This window comes from Entelurus aequoreus, linkage group LG14 (assembly GCF_033978785.1).
Source record: "Entelurus aequoreus isolate RoL-2023_Sb linkage group LG14, RoL_Eaeq_v1.1, whole genome shotgun sequence".
Taxonomy (NCBI): Eukaryota; Metazoa; Chordata; class Actinopteri; order Syngnathiformes; family Syngnathidae; genus Entelurus; species Entelurus aequoreus.
The window spans coordinates 58,285,404-58,304,710 of NC_084744.1; the positions used below are offsets into that span (position 1 = coordinate 58,285,404).

Consider the following 19,307-nt stretch of genomic DNA (forward strand, 5'->3'; position numbering starts at 1 on the left):
CACAAGGGTTTTCTAATCATCAATTAGCCTTCTGAGCCAATGAGCAAACACATTGTACCATTAGAACACTGGAGTGATAGTTGCTGGAAATGGGCCTCTATACACCTATGTAGATATTGCACCAAAAACCAGACATTTGCAGCTAGAATAGTCATTTACCACATTAGCAATGTATAGAGTGTATTTCTTTAAAGTTAAGACTAGTTTAAAGTTATCTTCATTGAAAAGTACAGTGCTTTTCCTTCAAAAATAAGGACATTTCAATGTGACCCCAAACTTTTGAACGGTAGTGTATATTATTAAACATTCAAACAATTTTTTAAATAGAAAAAAATACTAATAATATTGATTTCAAAGCAAGTTATCCATCAAATTGTGCAATGTAAAAGTAGCAATAGAGTTCATGGTGAAATTGTGAAATTTACTGTGGTTTTTACAGCATTTTTCTCTAAATGAAAAAAAAAAACCCAGTACTTTTACTGTAATAATCTGTGGTATTTGGCATTTACAGTAACACACTGAAAAATCTACAGTAGTTGATTTGCGATAATTAAAAAAAAAACAAAAAAAAAACTGGAAGCTCAGGTGCCAAAATTTTACTGTAAAATTGCAGTTTTTTTATTTACAGTAAAAAAAAGTAATCTAAATTATACAGTAAAATTCTGGCAACGGAGCTGCCTTTTTTTTTTTTTTTTTACCATTAAAACAGCAGTACTGTTTTTCCATTTACAGTCATATACGCTACATTTTGAGGCAAAATTATTGCAGCTTAGAATATTTTTTTTTACCTTTTAGTTTAAAAAAAATCTACTAATAAAATGCATAAAAAATTGTGCAATAGTACAATTCACTGTTAGAAGCAGCCCTGTGGGGCCAAACATAGCTGTGACGTGGCCCTCAGTGAAAACGACTTTGACACCTCTGACCTAATGCAATTACAACATCTGCTGATTTAGCGGTAAAAACTGGCAGCTCAGTCGCCAGAATATTACCGCAAAATGTGCAATGTTTTTTTATAGCATATTATTATGAATGGAAAAATGGTACCACCGTTTTATGTAGAGTCGTACAATATACCCGTACTTTGGACACCCTTGCTTTACAGCAGTGATTTTCAACCACTGTGCCGCGGCACACTAGTGTGCCGTGAGATATTGCCTGGTGTGCCATGGGAAATTATGCAACTTCACCTAATTGGTCCACAAAAATCTTTTTGCAAATCAATAATCATAATAATGTGCCGTTGTCTAGTGCCTGTGCTGTGTAGAGCTTGGCAGGGCAATCTTGTAATACTCTATCCATATCAGTAGGTGGCAGCAGGTAGTTCATTGCTTTGTAGGAGTCGGAACGCGTCGAGGATGGTTTGTCGTGATCCCAATATGCAGAGCACAGCGGGCAGGTAAAAAGGTATGTAACGCTTAAACCAAAAATTAACAAAAGGCAAGTCCTGCTAGGAAAAGGCACTGAAGCATAGGGAAGGCTCTGTAAAACAAACGTAAAACTGAACTGGCTACAAAGTCAACAAAAACAGAATGCTGGACGACAGCAAAAACTTACAGCGTGTGGAGCAAAGACGGCGTCCACAAAGCACATCCGTACATGACATGACAATCAACAATGTTATATTATTATGTTATATATTATTCGAATCCCGTCCTGTGCCCATTTGATTGTAGACTCTTACCGACACCTTGTGGCGATATGAAAATACAACGCGTCATTAGTTTGGGCACTTCCGGGTTGGCGACGTCAGTTCAGTTCGTGAGACAATTGAGAAGTAGACAAGTTGTGTTAGCTCTTACAAGCCTTGGAAAAGATAAGTCTGTAAGTAAACTGTTGAACTTGTTTATGTAACTCAATATTAAGGTGGAAAGTGGTTAAATTTGATATTAAGATGTTTATTGAAAAACGATATTTGTGCACTGTTTCAATGGATGTTTTGAGGACTTAAAATGGCTGCAAGTCGTGTATTTCCACCATCGAAATAATTTTTTGGAAAAAGAATTGTTGATTGATGACTGTGGTGTTCTTAGTGTCATAGTGTGTGTAGTTAGTATGTTCCAATAGCAGCAGAAGTGCACTTTTTGGAGAGCTGTATTATTTTCAGTTTTGTGCCCAAGGGACTAAATTTAATTTAACACTATATTATTATTTATACACCTATAGTGATCACAGAGACAGGTTGTTTTTGTGTTACTGTATATATTTGTTTTTCTGAAAAATCCCACTTAATATACTTTGGGTAACAACGGTCAATATTTTTTAATTTTTTTTAGGGGGGTAACAGTCAATAATTATTTATTTAGTTTATTTTATTTTTTTCTTATAAAACAAAAGTGAGCTTTTGTTAAACCAAATATTGTGTATTTTTCCATATACAACAACCTATCTGGATTCGATAAGAGAATCGATAAGGAACTCGATAATTTCTTATAAAACATCATCCGTAGCGTACGCACAACTTCAATAGTATTGATTGCGAAAACAAAGCAGGTGCGGGCAATAGCACTCAAAGGAAGGCGTGAAGCTGCTACAGGAGAACACCAACAAAACAGGAAGGGTCACCAAAATAACAGCACAAGACAGGAACTAAACCACGACACACAGGAAACAACAACAAACTCAAAATAAGGCACGACAACCTGGTGGGGTTTCATTTTTTAACCTTTTCTGCTGGTGGTGTGCTTCCGTATTTTTTAATGAAAAAAATGTGTCTTGGCTCAAAAAAGGTTGAAAAACACTGCTTTACAGGATATACATTTTCGATCAAGGTTGTTGGGACTTACTAGTTCTTGTACTTCACAAAGAATTCCTCGACATTGGTGTACTGGCCTTGGAAGACCTAGGAGAGAGTAGCGGTCATTAGGTTTCAGACAAAAAAAAAAGGCAAGCAATTCAAAAGCTCCAGTGAATGAAACGCAAACTGAATAAACATACTTCTTTCTTTGTTAATCGCATGGAAAGGACTTTATCCACAATGGCCGCGTCTTCTTCACTTGGGTTTTCCTGCAAAGTGAAGACAGCCAATGAAGCCAGCGACTTATAGAGCATGCAGTGTCAGTCTGAAAATGGTTAAGTTGTTTTGAAAAGTTCCACACACCACGAAGAACTGCATGCCAGGCATGCCGTCAGCGTCGAACGCCATTCCCTGCTGGACGTGAGCTGCGGCCGCCGCCGCTGGCGCCGCCACTAAAGGCTGCGTGCTGATGGAGGCCACGGCCGCCGTGGTCGTCATGACATCGACATCTTCCTGCTCGTCCTCGTCGTCGGTTATCTTGATGTCCAGGTCTTCCGTGTACTTCTTTCTTTTCACCACGCGGTTAGAGCGCCGTTTCTGGACGAGGGAGATTTCAATGTGTAAGTTTCAACTTTGTCTAATATAAGTGAGGTTTATTTCATACACATAGTAGTCAACATGCAAACAGACGCCTCAGGAACGACTCCCTAAATCGGGGGTCTGAAACCCGCGGCTCTTTAGCGCCGCCCTAGTGGCTCCCTGGAGCTTTTTCGAAAATTTGTGAAAACAGTAGAAGTATATATTTTTTATTTCATATGGTTTCTTTAGAACAGACCTGGGCCACATCCAGCCCTTTGTGCCACATCCGGCCCTTTGTGCGTCCCTGTCCGGCCCACGTGAGGCCAATCATAAATTACAAAATACATTTAAAAAAGTATCTATGTCGAGTGTGAAATACAACGGTGCTGCTTTTGTTTTGAAAAGCGTTATTTGTATTACTTCCGTGTGGGCGTATGCTCGTGCGCGATTGTGAGTGGATGTGAACAGCGGCAATCACAAATTACAAAATAAATTAAAGCTGCAAGCAGCGATGGACGGGACCGACTTTGAGGGCTCATAAAATCCAAACCGGAGCAGTAATTAAAACTCTTTCATCAACTTTTAATCAGAAGGGTTCAATCTCTCTCCTGTGCTAATTTGAATCCGAGACGAACGCGCTCAGAGGAGATAATGTTTGAAAAAAGGTGACTGTTTTTACTCAACTTTTGTTTTGAAGGGGGAATTGCAAACTTCCTGTTGATTTTTGCTGGGGGTTGTCAGTGTATGAAATCTAGGTCAAAGTGAGACCTACATAGAGGTTTTTGTTTCATGTCTCTCTGACATTCCTACTGGGAGTTAAAGGCAGTTTTGTCTGTGTTTTCTTCCTAGAGGGTGCTAAAGCGCAATTTTGAGTTTTGGGGTTTGGTTTTTTTATTAGATCGCCATTTTCGCCAGTCCTGATGTGTGTGTCCAATTTGGTGAGTTTTGAAGCATGTTAAGGGGGTCAAATTACAGCTCAAAGAGGCGGCAGTATAATAATAAAACGCTAGAAATACAATAGGGTCCTCTGTCCCAAAGGGACTCTGTCCCTAATTTAAAAAAGCATCTATGTCGTGCGTTCAATACAACTGTGCTGCTTTTATTTTGAAAAGTGTTATTTATGGGCGTATGTCCGTGTGTAACCTGTGAGTGAAGGTGCACAGCGACAAGTGATGCACGGTTACCCCCGAGAAGCTAAAAAGAGAAAAGTTGATGACGAATGCCGTGTTTTCAACAAGACATGGACTGCCAAGTATTTCTTTACAGAAATTAGAGGTAAAGCCGTGTGCTTAATTTGTGGTACACAGGTTGCTGTGTTTAAAGAATATCATTTGAATCGCCACTACACGACGAAAAATACCGGAATCTGTCTGATGAAGCGCGCGCAAGGGAGGCTGATGCGTTGATGGTAAAACTGCAAACCCAACAAGGACTTTATGCCAAATTTCACACCCCCAGAGATGCAGCTGTCAGGACAAGTTTCGTCATTTCTCCCAAAATCGCCAGAAAAAGTAAGGCGTTTTCTGACGGAGAGTTTATTAAGGAGTGCTTATTGGACTCTGTTGCGCTGATATGTCTTCGGAGAAGAGGGGCGCATTTGAGAACGTGTCACTCTCCCGACGCACTGTAACGAGGCGGGTTGAGACCATCGCTGGAAACCTGGAGCTTCAGCTGAAGAACATAACGGCCGACTTTGACTGTTTTTCGCTGGCTTTGGATGAGAGCTGCGATGTACGTGACACCGCCCAGCTGCTCATCTTCTTACGTGGGATAACTGCAGACTTTCAAATCACGGAGGAGCTGGCAGCCATGCAGTCAATTAAAGAGACAACCACAGGTAATGACTTGTTCACATAGGTAAATGCGTGTTTGGACATGTTAGGACTGAAATGGGACAAGCTGGCAGGTGTGACAACAGATGGTTATCCAAATCTGACGGGGAAAAATGTTGGACTTTTAAAGAGGATGCAGGATAAAGTGACAAAAATTGACATTTTTGCATTGTATTATACAACAGGAAGTGTTGTGTAAGACAGTGTTAAAAATAAGGCTGAAACGACGCGTCAACGTAGTCGACGTCATCGGTTACGTAAATACGTCGACGCCGTTTTTGGGCGTCGACGCGTCGCATAATGACGTCACACTACCGTCATGGCGAAGCGCAAAGCAGACGATCAAAGAAGACGATGCGAGCGGTGCGAGCGAGGGGGGAAAAGCATGCCAAAAGGGGTCAAAAGTGTGGGAGTATTTCAATAAACGGCCTAATAATGTTGTTGTATGCACACTGTGTCGAGCGGAAATGGCCTATCATAGCAGCACAACGGCTATGAACGAACATTTGAAAAGAAAACCATCAACTAGTCAATCGTCCGCGCGAGTATACGTTGTCATCATTACACAAAAACATGAATGTGTCATTTGTATCTGCTAGGGGTGTAACGGTACGTGTTTTGTATTGAACCGTTTCGGTACGGGGCTTTCGGTTCGGTACGGGGGTGTACCGAACGAGTTTCTAAGCTAAAGCAAAAGTCTTAACAAGCTGCTTTGCTCCGTCTGCCTCTGTCTCAGCACGCAGCATTGTCCCACCCACACAACCATCTGATTGGTACACACGCAGCATTGTCCCACCCACACAACCATCTGATTGGTACACACGAAGCATTATCAGCCAATCAGCAGTGCGTATTCAGAGCGCATGTAGTCAGCGCTTCAGCGTGGAGCAGATAGGTGTTTAGCAGGTGAGCATCAGGCAGCGGACTCTCCCCAAATGATAATAAACACCTCCCAGTCAACTACTAGTAACATCACTATGAGCCCGTTGACCTTCTAGAAACTTAAACTGCAGCTCAGCTCACTCGCAGTCCTGGCTTGAGGTGAAGGCTAATTACCTCTCAGTTCCAGCCACATCGACCCCTTCTGAGCGCCTATTTTCAGCTGCTGGGAATATTGTAAACAAGAAAAGAACCAAAGCAAGTAGACATGCTAACCTTTCTTCATTACAACTGTTAGTCACTCACTGGAATGAGTAGAATTGGTTATTGTGTACTGTGTTGGACTGGATGTTTATTTTGCACATTTTAAAAGCAATACTTAATGTTTACAGTGCTCCAGAATATTTAGATTGGCACTTTTTTGTATTGGATGTTTATCTTTATTTTTGCACATTTTAGCAAATAAGCAATACTTTCACTTTTGTTGAAATGTTTACACTGTTGTTACAGAATATTTCGTTTTGCACTTTTTTGTATTGGATGTTTATCTTTATTTTTGCACATTTTAAAGCAAAATAAGCAATACTTTTACTTTTGAAATGCTTATACTATTGCAGAATATTAAGATTTGCACTGGATGTTGACTTTTATATTTGCACATTAAAAAGCATATAAGCTACTTTTAATTTTGTTAAATGTTAAAAGTTTTAAATGTTTACATTGTTACAGAATATTTAGTCATGTTGTTGTCAATGTTGACTGAGTGGCCATACTTCTTTTTTTTTGTAAATAAAAGCCATGCCTTTTGAAAAAACGGGCTTACATTTATTTTTTCATCTTCATTTTGAATAAAAAAATAATCGGTAAAAGGAAAAATAATCCATAGATTAATCGAAAAAAATAATCTATAGATTAACCGATTAATCGAAAAAATAATCTATAGATTAATCGATAGAAAAATAATCGTTAGCTGCAGCCTTAGTTAAAAATAAAACCATCAAAAGCAATCTGCTTTTATATAAAGTTAAGTTAGGTTAAATTAAATTATTATTATTATTATTTATCTTACGGTATATCAAAAATAATTTGAGCAAAATTTAATTGAAATACTGTCGGCGTGGCCCTCCAGCAGTGCTCAGGTTGCTCATTCGGCCCCCGGTAAAAATGAATTGCCCACCCTTGCTTTAGAAGGACAAACATGACACAAACCTTCGTAATTGTTAGAAATCCCACTGTTTGTATTAAACATGCTTCACTGATGACAGTATTTGGCGAGCGCCGTATTGTACTAAATGTCCGGCGGGACTCGTGGGACTGGAACCCGGGTAGGTATTTTGGACAAAATTGGGACTTTTGACCATTTTGTCTGCCTTTCCCCTCTTCTTCCCCGCCTTCTTGTGCAGTTTGGCGTATTTAGGTGAGGCAGAGGGTTCCAGCAGGGTCCCCGGGGAATGGGAGGCCTTTTGGGGCCCTATTTTCAGACAGTTTCGCATATTTTGGTGGGGCAGAGGGTTTTAGCAGATGTTCCCGGGGAATGAGAGGCCTTTTGGGGCCCTAGTTTGGCGTATTTTGGTGGGGCAGAGGGTTCCAGCAGGTGCTCCCAGGGAATGGGAGGCCTTTTAGGGCCCTATTTTCAGACAGTTTGGCGTATTTAGGTGAAGCAGAGGGTTCCAGCAGGTGTTCCCAGGGAATGGGAGGCCTTTTGGGGCCCTATTTTCAGACAGTTTCGCGTATTTTGGTGGGGCAGAGGGTTTTAGCAGGTGTTCCCGGGGAATTGGGAGGCCTATTGGGGCCCTAGTTTGGCGTATTTTGGTGGGGCAGAGGGTTCCAGCAGGTGCTCCCAGGGAATGGGAGGCCTTTTAGGGCCCTATTTTCAGACAGTTTGGCATATTTAGGTGAAGCAGAGAGTTCCAGCAGGTGTTCCCAGGGAATGGGAGGCCTTTTGGGGCCCTATTTTCAGACAGTTTGGCGTATTTAGGTGAGGCAGAGAATTCCAGCAGGTGTTCCCAGGGAATGGGAGGCCTTTTGGGGCCCTATTTTCAGACAGTTTTGCGTATTTTGGTGGGGCAGAGGGTTCCAGCAGGTGTTTCCGGGGAATGGGAGGCCTTTCGGGGGTCTATTTTCAGACAGTTTGGTGTATTTAGGTGAGGCAGAGGGTTCCAGCAGGTGTTCCCAGGGAATGGGAGGCCTTTTGGGGCCCTAGTTTGGCGTATTTTGGTGGGGCAGGGGGTTCCAGCTGGGGTCCCCGGGGAATTGGGAGGCCTTTTGGGGCCCTATTTTCAGACAGTTTCGCATATTTTGCTGGGGCAGAGGGTTCCAGCAGGTGTTCTCGGGGAATGGGAGGATTTTTGGGGCCCTAGTTTTGCGTATTTTGGTGGGGCAGAGGGTTCTAGCAGGTGTTCCCGGGGAATGGGAGGCTTTTTGGGGCCCTGTTTTCAGACAGTTTGGCATATTTAGGAGAGGCAGAGGGTTCCAACAGTTGCTCCTGGGGCATGGGAGGCTTTTTGGGGCCCTAGTTTGGTGTATTTTGGTGGGGCAGAGGGTTCCAGCAGGTGTTCCCAGGGAATTGGGAGGCCTTTTGGGGCCCTGTTTTCAGACAGTTTGGCGTATTTAGGTGAGGCAGAGGGTTCCAAGAGTTGCTCCCGGGGAATGGGAGGCTTTTTGGGGCCCTACTTGGGTGTATTTTGGTGGGGCAGAGGGTTCCAGCAGGTGTTCCCAGGGAATGGGAGGCCTTTTGGGGCCCTATTTTCAGACAGCTTGGCGTATTTACACTACCGTTCAAAAGTTTGGGGTCACCCAAACAATTTTGTGGAATAGCCTTCATTTCTAAGAACAAGAATACACTGTCGAGTTTCAGATGAAAGTTCTCTTTTTCTGGCCATTTTGAGCGTTTAATTGACCCCACAAATGTGAAGCTCCAGAAACTCAATCTGCTCAAAGGAAGGTCAGTTTTGTAGCTTCTGTAACGAGCTAAACTGTCTTCAGATGTGTGAACATGATCGCACAAGGGTTTTCTAATCATCAATTAGCCTTCTGAGCCAATGAGCAAACACATTGTACCATTAGAACACTGGAGTGATAGTTGCTGGAAATGGGCCTCTATACACCTATGTAGATATTGCACCAAATACCAGACATTTGCAGCCAATGTATAGAGTGTATTTCTTTAAAGTTAAGACCTAGTTTAAAGTTATCTTCATTGAAAAGTACAGTGCTTTTCCTTCACAAATAAGGACATTTCAATGTGACCCCAAACTTTTGAACGGTAGTGTAGGTGGGGCAGAGGGTTCCAGCAGGTGCTCCCGGGGAATGGGAGGCCTTTTGAGGTCCTAATTTGGCGGTCCTTGAACTCACCGTAGTTTGTTTACAAGTACAACTTTCGACGTGTTTTATACCACTCCTTCTTTTTCTCATTTTGTCCACCAAACCTTTTATGCTGTGCGTGAATACACAAATGTGAGCTTTGTTGATGTTATTCAGTACAACTATTTTTTTTTTTTGTCTAAATGGAGATACAGAAAGACAAAGTAGTTTCTTGACGCATAATATTGCCAGGCTTTGCAGGCCATATAAAAGTATACCTGTGTTTTAGACTTAATGTCATGTGTGTCTGCAGTTGCAATTTGTTTCGCATTTTTCTTTTTATTATTTGTATTCCAGTGCTCCATCCTGAACTCAGTCATTTTATTCTAGAGGCTGGATGAAAGTCTCTACAGGAGGGGCTTCCAAACTTTTTCCAGAAAAAGGCGCATACATAAGAATTGATGGCTGCGGGGGCCACTTTGATCCATTTTGTACATTAAAGATACTAGAACCAATACAATATAGGTCTATCAATAAATGCTAAACCAAGTACAACTTTCTCTGACGCTGCCACAGAATGACGTGTTTTATACCACTCTTTTGTCTCATTTTGTCCACCAAACTTTTTATGCTGTGCGTGAATAAACAAATGGGAGCTTTGTTGATGTTATTGACTTGTGTGGAGTGCTAATCAGGCATATTTGGTAAGTGCATAACTGCAAGCTAATCGAAACTAACATGCTATTTAGGCTAGCTGTATGTACATATTGCATCATTATGCCTCGTTTGTAGGTATATTTGAGCTCAATTTATTTCCTTTACTTATGTTCTCTGTGTATTTATTTCATATTTGCATGTCTCATGACACATCTGTATGTAATATTGGCTGCATTTCTGATATTAGTTTGTGTGCCATACTGTTCCGGACCACAGTAAATGTTACCCAGCTTGAAAATTTTTTTAATAAATACATTAGAAGAAGACAGCCTACCGTTATCTTGGACACACACGTACTCCTTTAGCCATTCTAAGCCAGAAATTTCCAGGAGTTAACTCACCCTCAGAGATTTTACTCGTTTTACTAATGGTTTCCAATGTTGTAAAAATGTGTAGAATAAATATTACATTTCAACATTTCTGTTAACAAAGATTTGTATCAGCCGACACATAGTTATGTTAATAGTAGGCTAATATAGACACTTATATAATGTGTTGCCTTCGTCATAAGACTTATATAAGGCTTTTAAGTTTTTGCGGCTCCAGACATTTTTAAGGGGTGATGGCTACCGTTCACATTTGAACCGATACGGTATCAATTCCTGGTGCCTGGGAATCGAAACCAGTACTCAACGGTACGTATTTTATTGGTACTTTGGTGTGTTAATAAATAATGTTTTTGATAATAAAATCTCATTTTTTATTGCAACATTTTAAAATAAGATAATTATGATAACATTTGTCTATTTGGTATACATTGTATCAGAATAATTGTATCTAAGTTATCACAAAACTTTGTGTTGCCATGAGTTCCCGGCGATAGGACAAAAGCTGTCTTTGTTCCACCAATCAAAAGGCTTGTAAAACTCCACTGTGTAGGATGGGAAGCGACATGAAGGCGTCGGTTTCTTTCTTCTATTGTAATCCACAGGAAGATTTTGTCTTGACCCGAGATCTACAAAGCGGAGAGGAAGCAGGGCCTGACTCCCCTCCTGGCACCTTTTCTTTGAACTGTTTTGTAACCATAGACGATGGCTGTTTACGACCCCCCGTCCCTTAGAAACAGCTGTTGCCATGTAATCAGGGAAAGTCCAAATAAAAGAGGAGGCGTACAATCTTTCGTCAGAGCGTGGTGGAACACTGTTCAAGGGTACAGGTGTACGCGCTCTCCTCATTGAGCCAAATTTAATTCTGTCTCTGTTTAATTCCTTGCTTCTTGCCTTGTTTAATAGATGTCATCAGTGTTTCAACCTGACATTGTATTTATCATATTTAAGAGTTTAAATTACATTAAGGTGCAATTACAGTTGCAAGTCCAAGACGTTAGATGGCAGTAGTGTATAGTTTATGGTGTGTTTTTATGTGTTTGTGTGCCCTAAAAAGTGTTAATACTGTAAGTATTGTACAGGTGTATTGTTCTGGAACAAATTTGGAGGTGTTGAAATCGCTATGTATAATTGCTAATCAGTAGTAGCATGTCAATATCAATCAAGCTAGCGCATTTACTTAACTTATGTTGTAGTGTTTTTGAGTAAATTTCTTTGTTGGCATTGAAAATTGCAACATCTGAGTCTACTCTCAGTTTTGCTAAAGTGATCGCCAAGCACCGAAATGCAAACCAAGGTAGTGAAAATGGCACTGTTGGATTTTACGTGAATCTGTAGGGCGGTCGGTGTCAAAAAAGTACTGGATTTGGTACCTATCCCTATCAGTATGGGTGCCATATGGTTTAGTTTGGATGGGTCTGGTTCCTTGAATATATTCCGGTTTTCCGGTTCCCAACGATTCTTGATTACGATTCTTTTAAGAGACAAGGTCAAACACTTATCATTAATTTTCCACATGGCTATTTTAAACAATATATAAATATCAAACCTTTTAAAATTGAATATGAATGTTAGGAAGTTTTTTCCACCTGAATACAATTTCATCAAAGTTGCCAATCCCGATTATTCAGGAGTGAAATCGTCTCATACCAAAGACATGTATTAACTTAAAAAAACAAAAAAAACTAAGGTATTTCGGGTGACAACAACACAATATTTAAAACTACCAGAAGTTCCTTAATCCCTTTCATTACATGCATATGTTCGAGCAAAACAGAGTCAATAGTACAGAATACATAAACAAAAGCAAAACTACTATCTACTATTTGCTTAAATCTTTTGGTTTTTGACCTCAAATCTTCCTGTTTCCAGGGCCTTAATCCCTAAATTTGTAATAAATAACAAAAACAACAAAAGATTTAGAGAAAACAAAAATATCAATCTAATCACTCTGGTATCTATCATATACTGATACTACCCTTGGTGTGAACACTACGGATTTATGGATCAATCCATCTTCTCTTTTGGTGTTTGCTTGGCAGAGGCCGCTAAACAGCTGTTACATAATCCTCCCTCCGGACTCTTGTTCATCTACTTGTTTATTTTTTGTTAATAGCTGCTTACTTTTCACTGTAACGAGGTTCCAACTATACGTCTTGAACATTACTAAGCACTTATTTCTTGTGTTGTTTCAACATAGCTTAGATCTGCCACGGCAGAAGTGTAGCACAAGTCACGACAAAAACAAAACAAAAACAACCAATCGAGGCAGAGCCTTTTACAGAGACAGTACCGTATTTTCCGGACCATAGGGCGCACTGGATTATAAAGTCGCACTGCCGATGAATGGTCTATTTTTGTTTCTTTTTCATGTTATAGGGGCACCGGATTATATGCCGCATTAAAGGAGTCATACTATTGTTATTTTGTGTGTCCCGTGAAAACCCGTCCGACCAGAACTCTAATAACTAAAGTTCCTTGGGTGGATAATGTAAACTCACTACACCGGTATGTTTTAGCGCTTTCATGGCGAGTTTACTGACAGATATAAGTAAGAACTTTACACTATTTTATATTACAAATGGCAACAGCGGAGTACGAATGTCCCATAACAAGAAGATAGAGGAAAAAGAAGCAGCTTATCGACTACGACAGTGGTCCACAACCTTTTTGGAACCGCGGACCGGTCAACGCTTGAAAATGTGTCCAACGGACAAAATTGGCCATTTTTCAAACTTCCACCATTTCCACATTTTTCAACCGATTCAAACAATTCCACCTTCAACACATTCCACCATCTTGGAAATTCAAACTACTCTTTTTTTCAAGTACAAAAAAATTCCAGGATTTTCCAGAATTCCTGGTTTTCCAAAGCCCTATTTCCACCCTTTTTTCTGGCAACTACTCCTTCCACATTTTTCAACGCATTTAAACCATTCCACTGTCAAAAAATTCCTCTTAATCAGGACAAAAAGTTATTTTATGAACTGGAAAAAATTCCCGGTTTTCCCGAAATTCCGTAATACCATTTCTCAATTCAACATGTTACTACTTCAACATTTCTTGACCGATTTGAAAAATGTGGCGGTATAGCTGGGTTGGTAGAGCGGCCGTGCCAGCAACTTGAGGGTTCCAGGTTCGATCCCCGCTTCCGCCATCCTAGTCGCTGCCGTTGTGTCCTTGGGCAAGACACTTTACCCACCTGCTCCCAGTGCCACCCACACTGGTTTAAATGTAACTTAGGTATTGGGTTTCATTATGTAAAGCGCTTTGAGTCACTAGAGAAAAAGCGCTATATAAATATCATTCACTTCACTTTAAAAAAATTACCACTTTTCCCCGAAATTCCCAATTTATTGGAAATTCCCAGTGAAATCAATGGGACATTTTTCAAAGTCCAAAAAAATTCCAGGATTTTCCATAATTCCTGGTTTTCCAAAGCCCTATTTCCACCCTTTTTTCTGGCAACTGCTCCCTCCACATTTTTCAACGCAATTCATCCGTTCCACCAACAAAACATTCCTCATAATCAGGAAAAAAACCAAAGTTGTTTTATTAACTGGGAAAAATTCCCGGTTTTCCCGAAATTCCGTAATACCATTTCTCAATTCAACATGTTACTACTTCAACATTTCTTGACCAATTTGAAAAAATGTTCCATCTCAACTCATTCCGACCAATTACGTTTTTTTTTACCATTATCAAAAAAATTCCCATTTCCCCCCGAAATTCCCAATTTTTTTGGAAATTCCCACAATGGGACATTTTTCAAAATCCAAAAAATTCCAGGATTTTCCAGAATTCCTGGTTTTCCAAAGCCCTATTTCCACCATTTTTTCTGGCAACTACTCCTTCCACATTTTTCAACGCATTTCAACCGTTCCACCGTCCAAAAATTCCTCTTAATCAGGACAAAAAACAAAGTTTTATGAACAGGAAAAAATTCCCGGTCTTCCCGAGATTCCAGGAATTCCGTAATACCATTTCTCAATTCAACATCTTACTACTTCAACATTTCTTGACCGAAGTGAAAAATTTCAACACCAACCATCTCAACTCATTCAGACCATTTACCTTTTTTACCATTGTCAAAAAAAAATCCCATTTTCCCCCGAAATTCCCAATTTTTTTGGAAATTCCCATTGAAATCAATGGGACATTTTTCAAAGTTCAAACAATTCCAGGATTTTCCAGAATTCCTGGTTTTCCAAAGCCCTATTTCCACCCTTTTTTCTGGCAACTACTCCTTCCATATTTTTCGACGCATTTCAACCGTTCCACCATCAAAACATTAATCTTAATCAGGAAAAAACAAAGTGGTTTTATGAACTGGAAACATTCCCGGTTTTCCCGAGATTCCGGGAATTCCGTAATAACATTTCTCAATTCAACATGTTCCTACTTCAACATTTCTTGACCGATTTGAAAAATGTCAACAACAACCATCTCAACTCATTCAGACAAATTTAATTTTTTTACCATTTTCAAAAAAATTCCAACTTTTCCCCGAAATTCCCAATTTTTGGGGAAATTACCATTGAAATCAATGGGACATTTTTCAAAGTTGCGAAAAAGTCCAGGATTTTCCAGAATTCCTGGTTTTCCAAAGCCCTACTTCCACCCTTTTTTCTGGCAATTACTCCTTCCACATTTTTCAACACAGTTCAACCGTTCCACCGTCAAAACATTCCTCTTAATCAGGAAAAAAAAACAAAGTTGTTATATGAACAGGAAAAAATTCCCGGTTTTCCCGAAATTCCAGGAATTTCGTAATACCATTTCTCAATTCAACTTGTAACTACTTCAACATTTCTTGACCGATTTGAAAAATGTCAACACCAACCATCTCAAATCATTCAGACCATTTAAGTTTTTTACCATTTTCAAAAAAAATTCCACTTTTCCCCGAAATTCCCAATTTTTTTGGGAAATTCCCACTGAAATCAATGGGACATTTTTCAAAATTCCAAAAAATTCCAGGATTTTCCAGAATTCCTGGTTTTCCAAAGCCCAATTTCCACCCTTTTTTCTGGCAACTACTCCTTCCATATTTTAACGCATTTCAACCGTTCCACCGTCCAAAAATTCCTCTTAATCAGGACAAAAAACAAAGTTGTTTTATGAAAAGGAAAAATTCCCGGTTTTCCTGAAATTCCATAATACCATTTCTCAATTCAACATGTAACTACTTCAACATTTCTTGACCCATTTGAAAAATTTCAACACCAACCATCTCAACTCATTCGGAGCATTTAAGTTTTTTACCATTTCAAAAAAATTCCCACTTTTCCCCGAAATTCCCATTTTTTTGGGAAATTCCCACTGAAATCAATGGGACATTTTTCAAAGTTCAAAAAATTCTAGGATTTTCCAGAATTCCTGGTTTTCCAAAGCCCTATTTCCACTCTTTTTTCTGGCAACTACTTCTTCCGCATTTTTCACCACATTTCAACCGTTCCACCGTCAAAACATTAATCTTAATCAGGAAAAAACTGTTTTATGAACAGGAAACAATTCCTGGTTTTCCCGAGATTCCAGGAATACCGTAATACTATTTCTCAATTCAACATGTTACTACTTCAACATTTCTTGACCGATTTGAAACATTTCAACACCAACCAATTCAACTCATTCAGACCATTTAATTTTACCATTTTCCAAAAAAATCCCACTTTTCCCCGAAATTCCCAATTTTGGGGGAAATTCCCATTGAAATCAATGGGACATTTTTCAAGGTTCAAAAAAATTCCAGGATTTTCCAGAATTCCTGGTTTTCCGAAGCCCTATTTCCACCCTTTTTCTGGCAACTACTCCTTCCACATTTTTCAACGCATTTCAACCGTTCCACCGTCAAAACATTCCTCTTAATCAGGACAAAAAACCAAGTTGTTTTATGAACTGTAAAAAATTCCCGGTTTTCCCGAAATTCCAGGAATTCCGTAATACCATTTCTCAATTCAACATGTTACTACTTCAATATTTCTTGACCGATTTGAAAAATTTAAACCCCAACCATCTCAACTCATACAGACCATTTTTACAATTTTCAAAAAAATTCCCACTTTTCCCCAAAATTCCCAATTTTTTTGGAAATTCCCATTGAAATCAATGGGACATTTTTCAAAGTTAAAAACAATTCCAGGATTTTCCAGAATACCTGTTTTTCCAAAGCCCTATTTCCACCCTTTTTTCTGGCAACTACTCCTTCCACATTTTTCAACCCAATTTCACCGTCAAAACATTCCTCTTAATCAGGAAAAAAAACAAAGTTGTTTTATGAACAAGAAAAAATTCCCGGTTTTCCTGAAATTCCATAATACCATTTCTCAATTCAACATGTTTTCTTGGCCGATTTGAAAAATTTCAACACCAACCATCTCAACTCATTCAGACCATTTAAGTTTTTTACCATTTTCAAAAAATGTCCCACTTTTCCCTGAAATTCTCAAATTTTTTGGAAATTCACATTGAAATCAATGGTACATTTTTCAAAGTCCCACAACTCCCACATTTTTCATCTGATTCACACTGTTCCACCTTCAAAATATTCAGCCTGTTTGGGAATTGTGTGCTCTACTTCAACAATTCTAAAAAAAAAAAAATTCCAGGACTTAAGTTAAACTTCAGCATTGGAGCATTCACACGCAATTCCTCCAGGAATTGCCTCATCTAGTTATTTTTATAGTATTGAAATCAACATTATTAATCATGATTATTTACTAAGTTATGTAAACCATATGTTATTGCCCTTTCTGTTTTAAACAGTATGTGAACTGGGCTTTTATTTCAAAAGTGAAACTTCAAAAAGAATGAATCAGTTATAAAATAAAAGACACAAAAGACAAAGAGCTAACTAAAAATAAATATGCCATTACAGAGTGTGTTCTAAAAGTGCAAAGAAGTGGAAAAAAATGCAGAAAAGGCACACACTGTACTGCTCACAGTGTAGGACATGTCTTTGCCAAATAAAACCTTATTCATCCATTATTCAACGTTATTCATCCATTATTTATAAGTGTTTTTGAGAGGTGGATGGATATGGGGTCCCTCGATGCACCGTTGATGTCTCGGTAGTCTGTACATTGGAGGCGGGCGGACCGCTCTGTGAGCAACCATAACTCCATTTGGTTTATTAACTTCACGTCGCGGGCAAACGATGGCGGTTGAGGGGAAAAAAAGGGACGTTTTTTTTTTATGCATAATCTGTCGACGCGACTCGATTTGTTTAAATGTGCACAACGACGCAGCTTTGCCACGCAACTTGTGGCACAGGAACGAACGGGAAGATGTCTTGGGAACGGTGAGGTGTGTTCCGGGGCTAAAATGTGGATCACTCTGCGGGAGAGAAAGTCACCAATGTAATAATGCCTTTATTTTTCTGAATATGTTTGGGAGCTACAGGTGATCAACTGTCAGTCACCCTCTCACTCGCGTTCACATGAGTCCACTGTCTTTCCGTCGCCCCCTGGCGGTTGTGTAAGTACTTGAATATGCAGCGGTAGGACTGGGCGATATATGGAATATACTCGATATATCGCGGGTTTGTCTCTGTGCGATATAGAAAATGACTATATGGTGATATTGGAGTATACGTTCTCACGTAGTTGCTTTTAGCTGCGGGCATTACACTACAGGCTTTTCTCACTCTTTCCTGTCTCTCCTTCTCACAGAGACATAAAACAAGCGCACCTTCTTACATACTGTATTTTTCGGACTATAAATCGCAGTTTTTTCATAGTTTGGCCGGGGGTGCGACTTATACTCAGGAGCGACTTTTGTGTGAAATTAACACATTAGTGTAAAATATCAAATAATATTATTTATCTCATTCACGTAAGAGACTAGACGTACAAGATTTCATGGGATTTAGCGATTAGGAGTGACAGATAGTTTGGTAAACGTATAGCATGTTCTATATGTTATAGTTATTTGAATGACTCTTACCATAATATGTTACGTTAACATACCAGGCACGTTCTCAGTTGGTTATTTATGCCTCATATAACGTACACTTATTCAGCCTGTTGTTCACTATTCTTTATTTATTTTAAATTGCCTTTCAAATGTCTATTCTTCGTGTTGGCTTTTATCAAATACATTTCCCCCAAAAATGTGACTTATACTCCAGTGCAACTTACACTACCGTTCAAAAGTTTGGGGTCACATTGAAATGTCCTTATTTTTGAAGGAAAAGCACTGTACTTTTCAATGAAGATAACTTTATTCTAGTCTTAACTTTAAAGAAATACACTCTATACATTGCTAATGTGGTAAATGACTATTCTAGCTGCAAATGTCTGGTTTGTGGTGCAATATCTACATAGGTGTATAGAGGCCCATTTCCAGCAACTATCACTCCAGTGTTCTACTTGTACAATGTGTTTGCTCATTGGCTCAGAAGGCTAATTGATGATTAGAAAACCCTTGTGCAATCATGTTCACACATCTGAAAACAGTTTAGCTCGTTACAGAAGCTACAAAACTGACCTTCCTTTGAGCAGATTGAGTTTCTGGAGCATCACATTTGTGGGGTCAATTAAACGCTCAAAATGGCCAGAAAAAGAGAACTTTCATCTGAAACTCGACAGTCTATTCTTGTTCTTAGAAATGAAGGCTCAAACACAAAATTGTTTGGGTGACCCCAAACTTTTGAACGGTAGTGTATATATGTTTTTTTCCTTCTTTATTATGCATTTTCGGCCGGTGCGACTTATACTCCGGTGCGACTTATACTCCGGTGCGACTTATACTCCGAAAAATACGGCACGTCACATACTGTCGCGCGTGCAACGTCATACGCCGTCGCGGAGCAGAGAGGTAGCGACATGGGTAACGCTAGCTGCGATGCTAGCGGAGAGGTGCGAGTGGTAATACGAGCGAGAGAAGGTGCTAATCTGGTAACAAATGAGGGAAGAATTCATTCCCAAGAAAAAC

The 19,307-nt window shown here is 39.5% G+C and overlaps 1 protein-coding gene across 6 annotated transcripts in view; it reads right to left on the reverse strand.

Annotated features, from left to right (window-relative positions):
* The window catches only part of LOC133665117 (chromodomain-helicase-DNA-binding protein 8-like), a 106,674-nt gene that overhangs the window by 56,544 nt on the left and 30,823 nt on the right, over positions 1–19,307 (reverse strand). For all 6 annotated transcript variants that reach the window (XM_062070337.1, XM_062070336.1, XM_062070335.1 and 3 more), the window contains 3 exons: positions 3,101–3,334; positions 2,938–3,006; positions 2,787–2,842 (listed from right to left, as the gene is read on the reverse strand). In XM_062070337.1, coding sequence (XP_061926321.1) covers positions 2,787–2,842; positions 2,938–3,006; positions 3,101–3,334 — 359 coding nt within the window. The remainder of the gene's footprint in view (positions 1–2,786; positions 2,843–2,937; positions 3,007–3,100; positions 3,335–19,307) is intronic.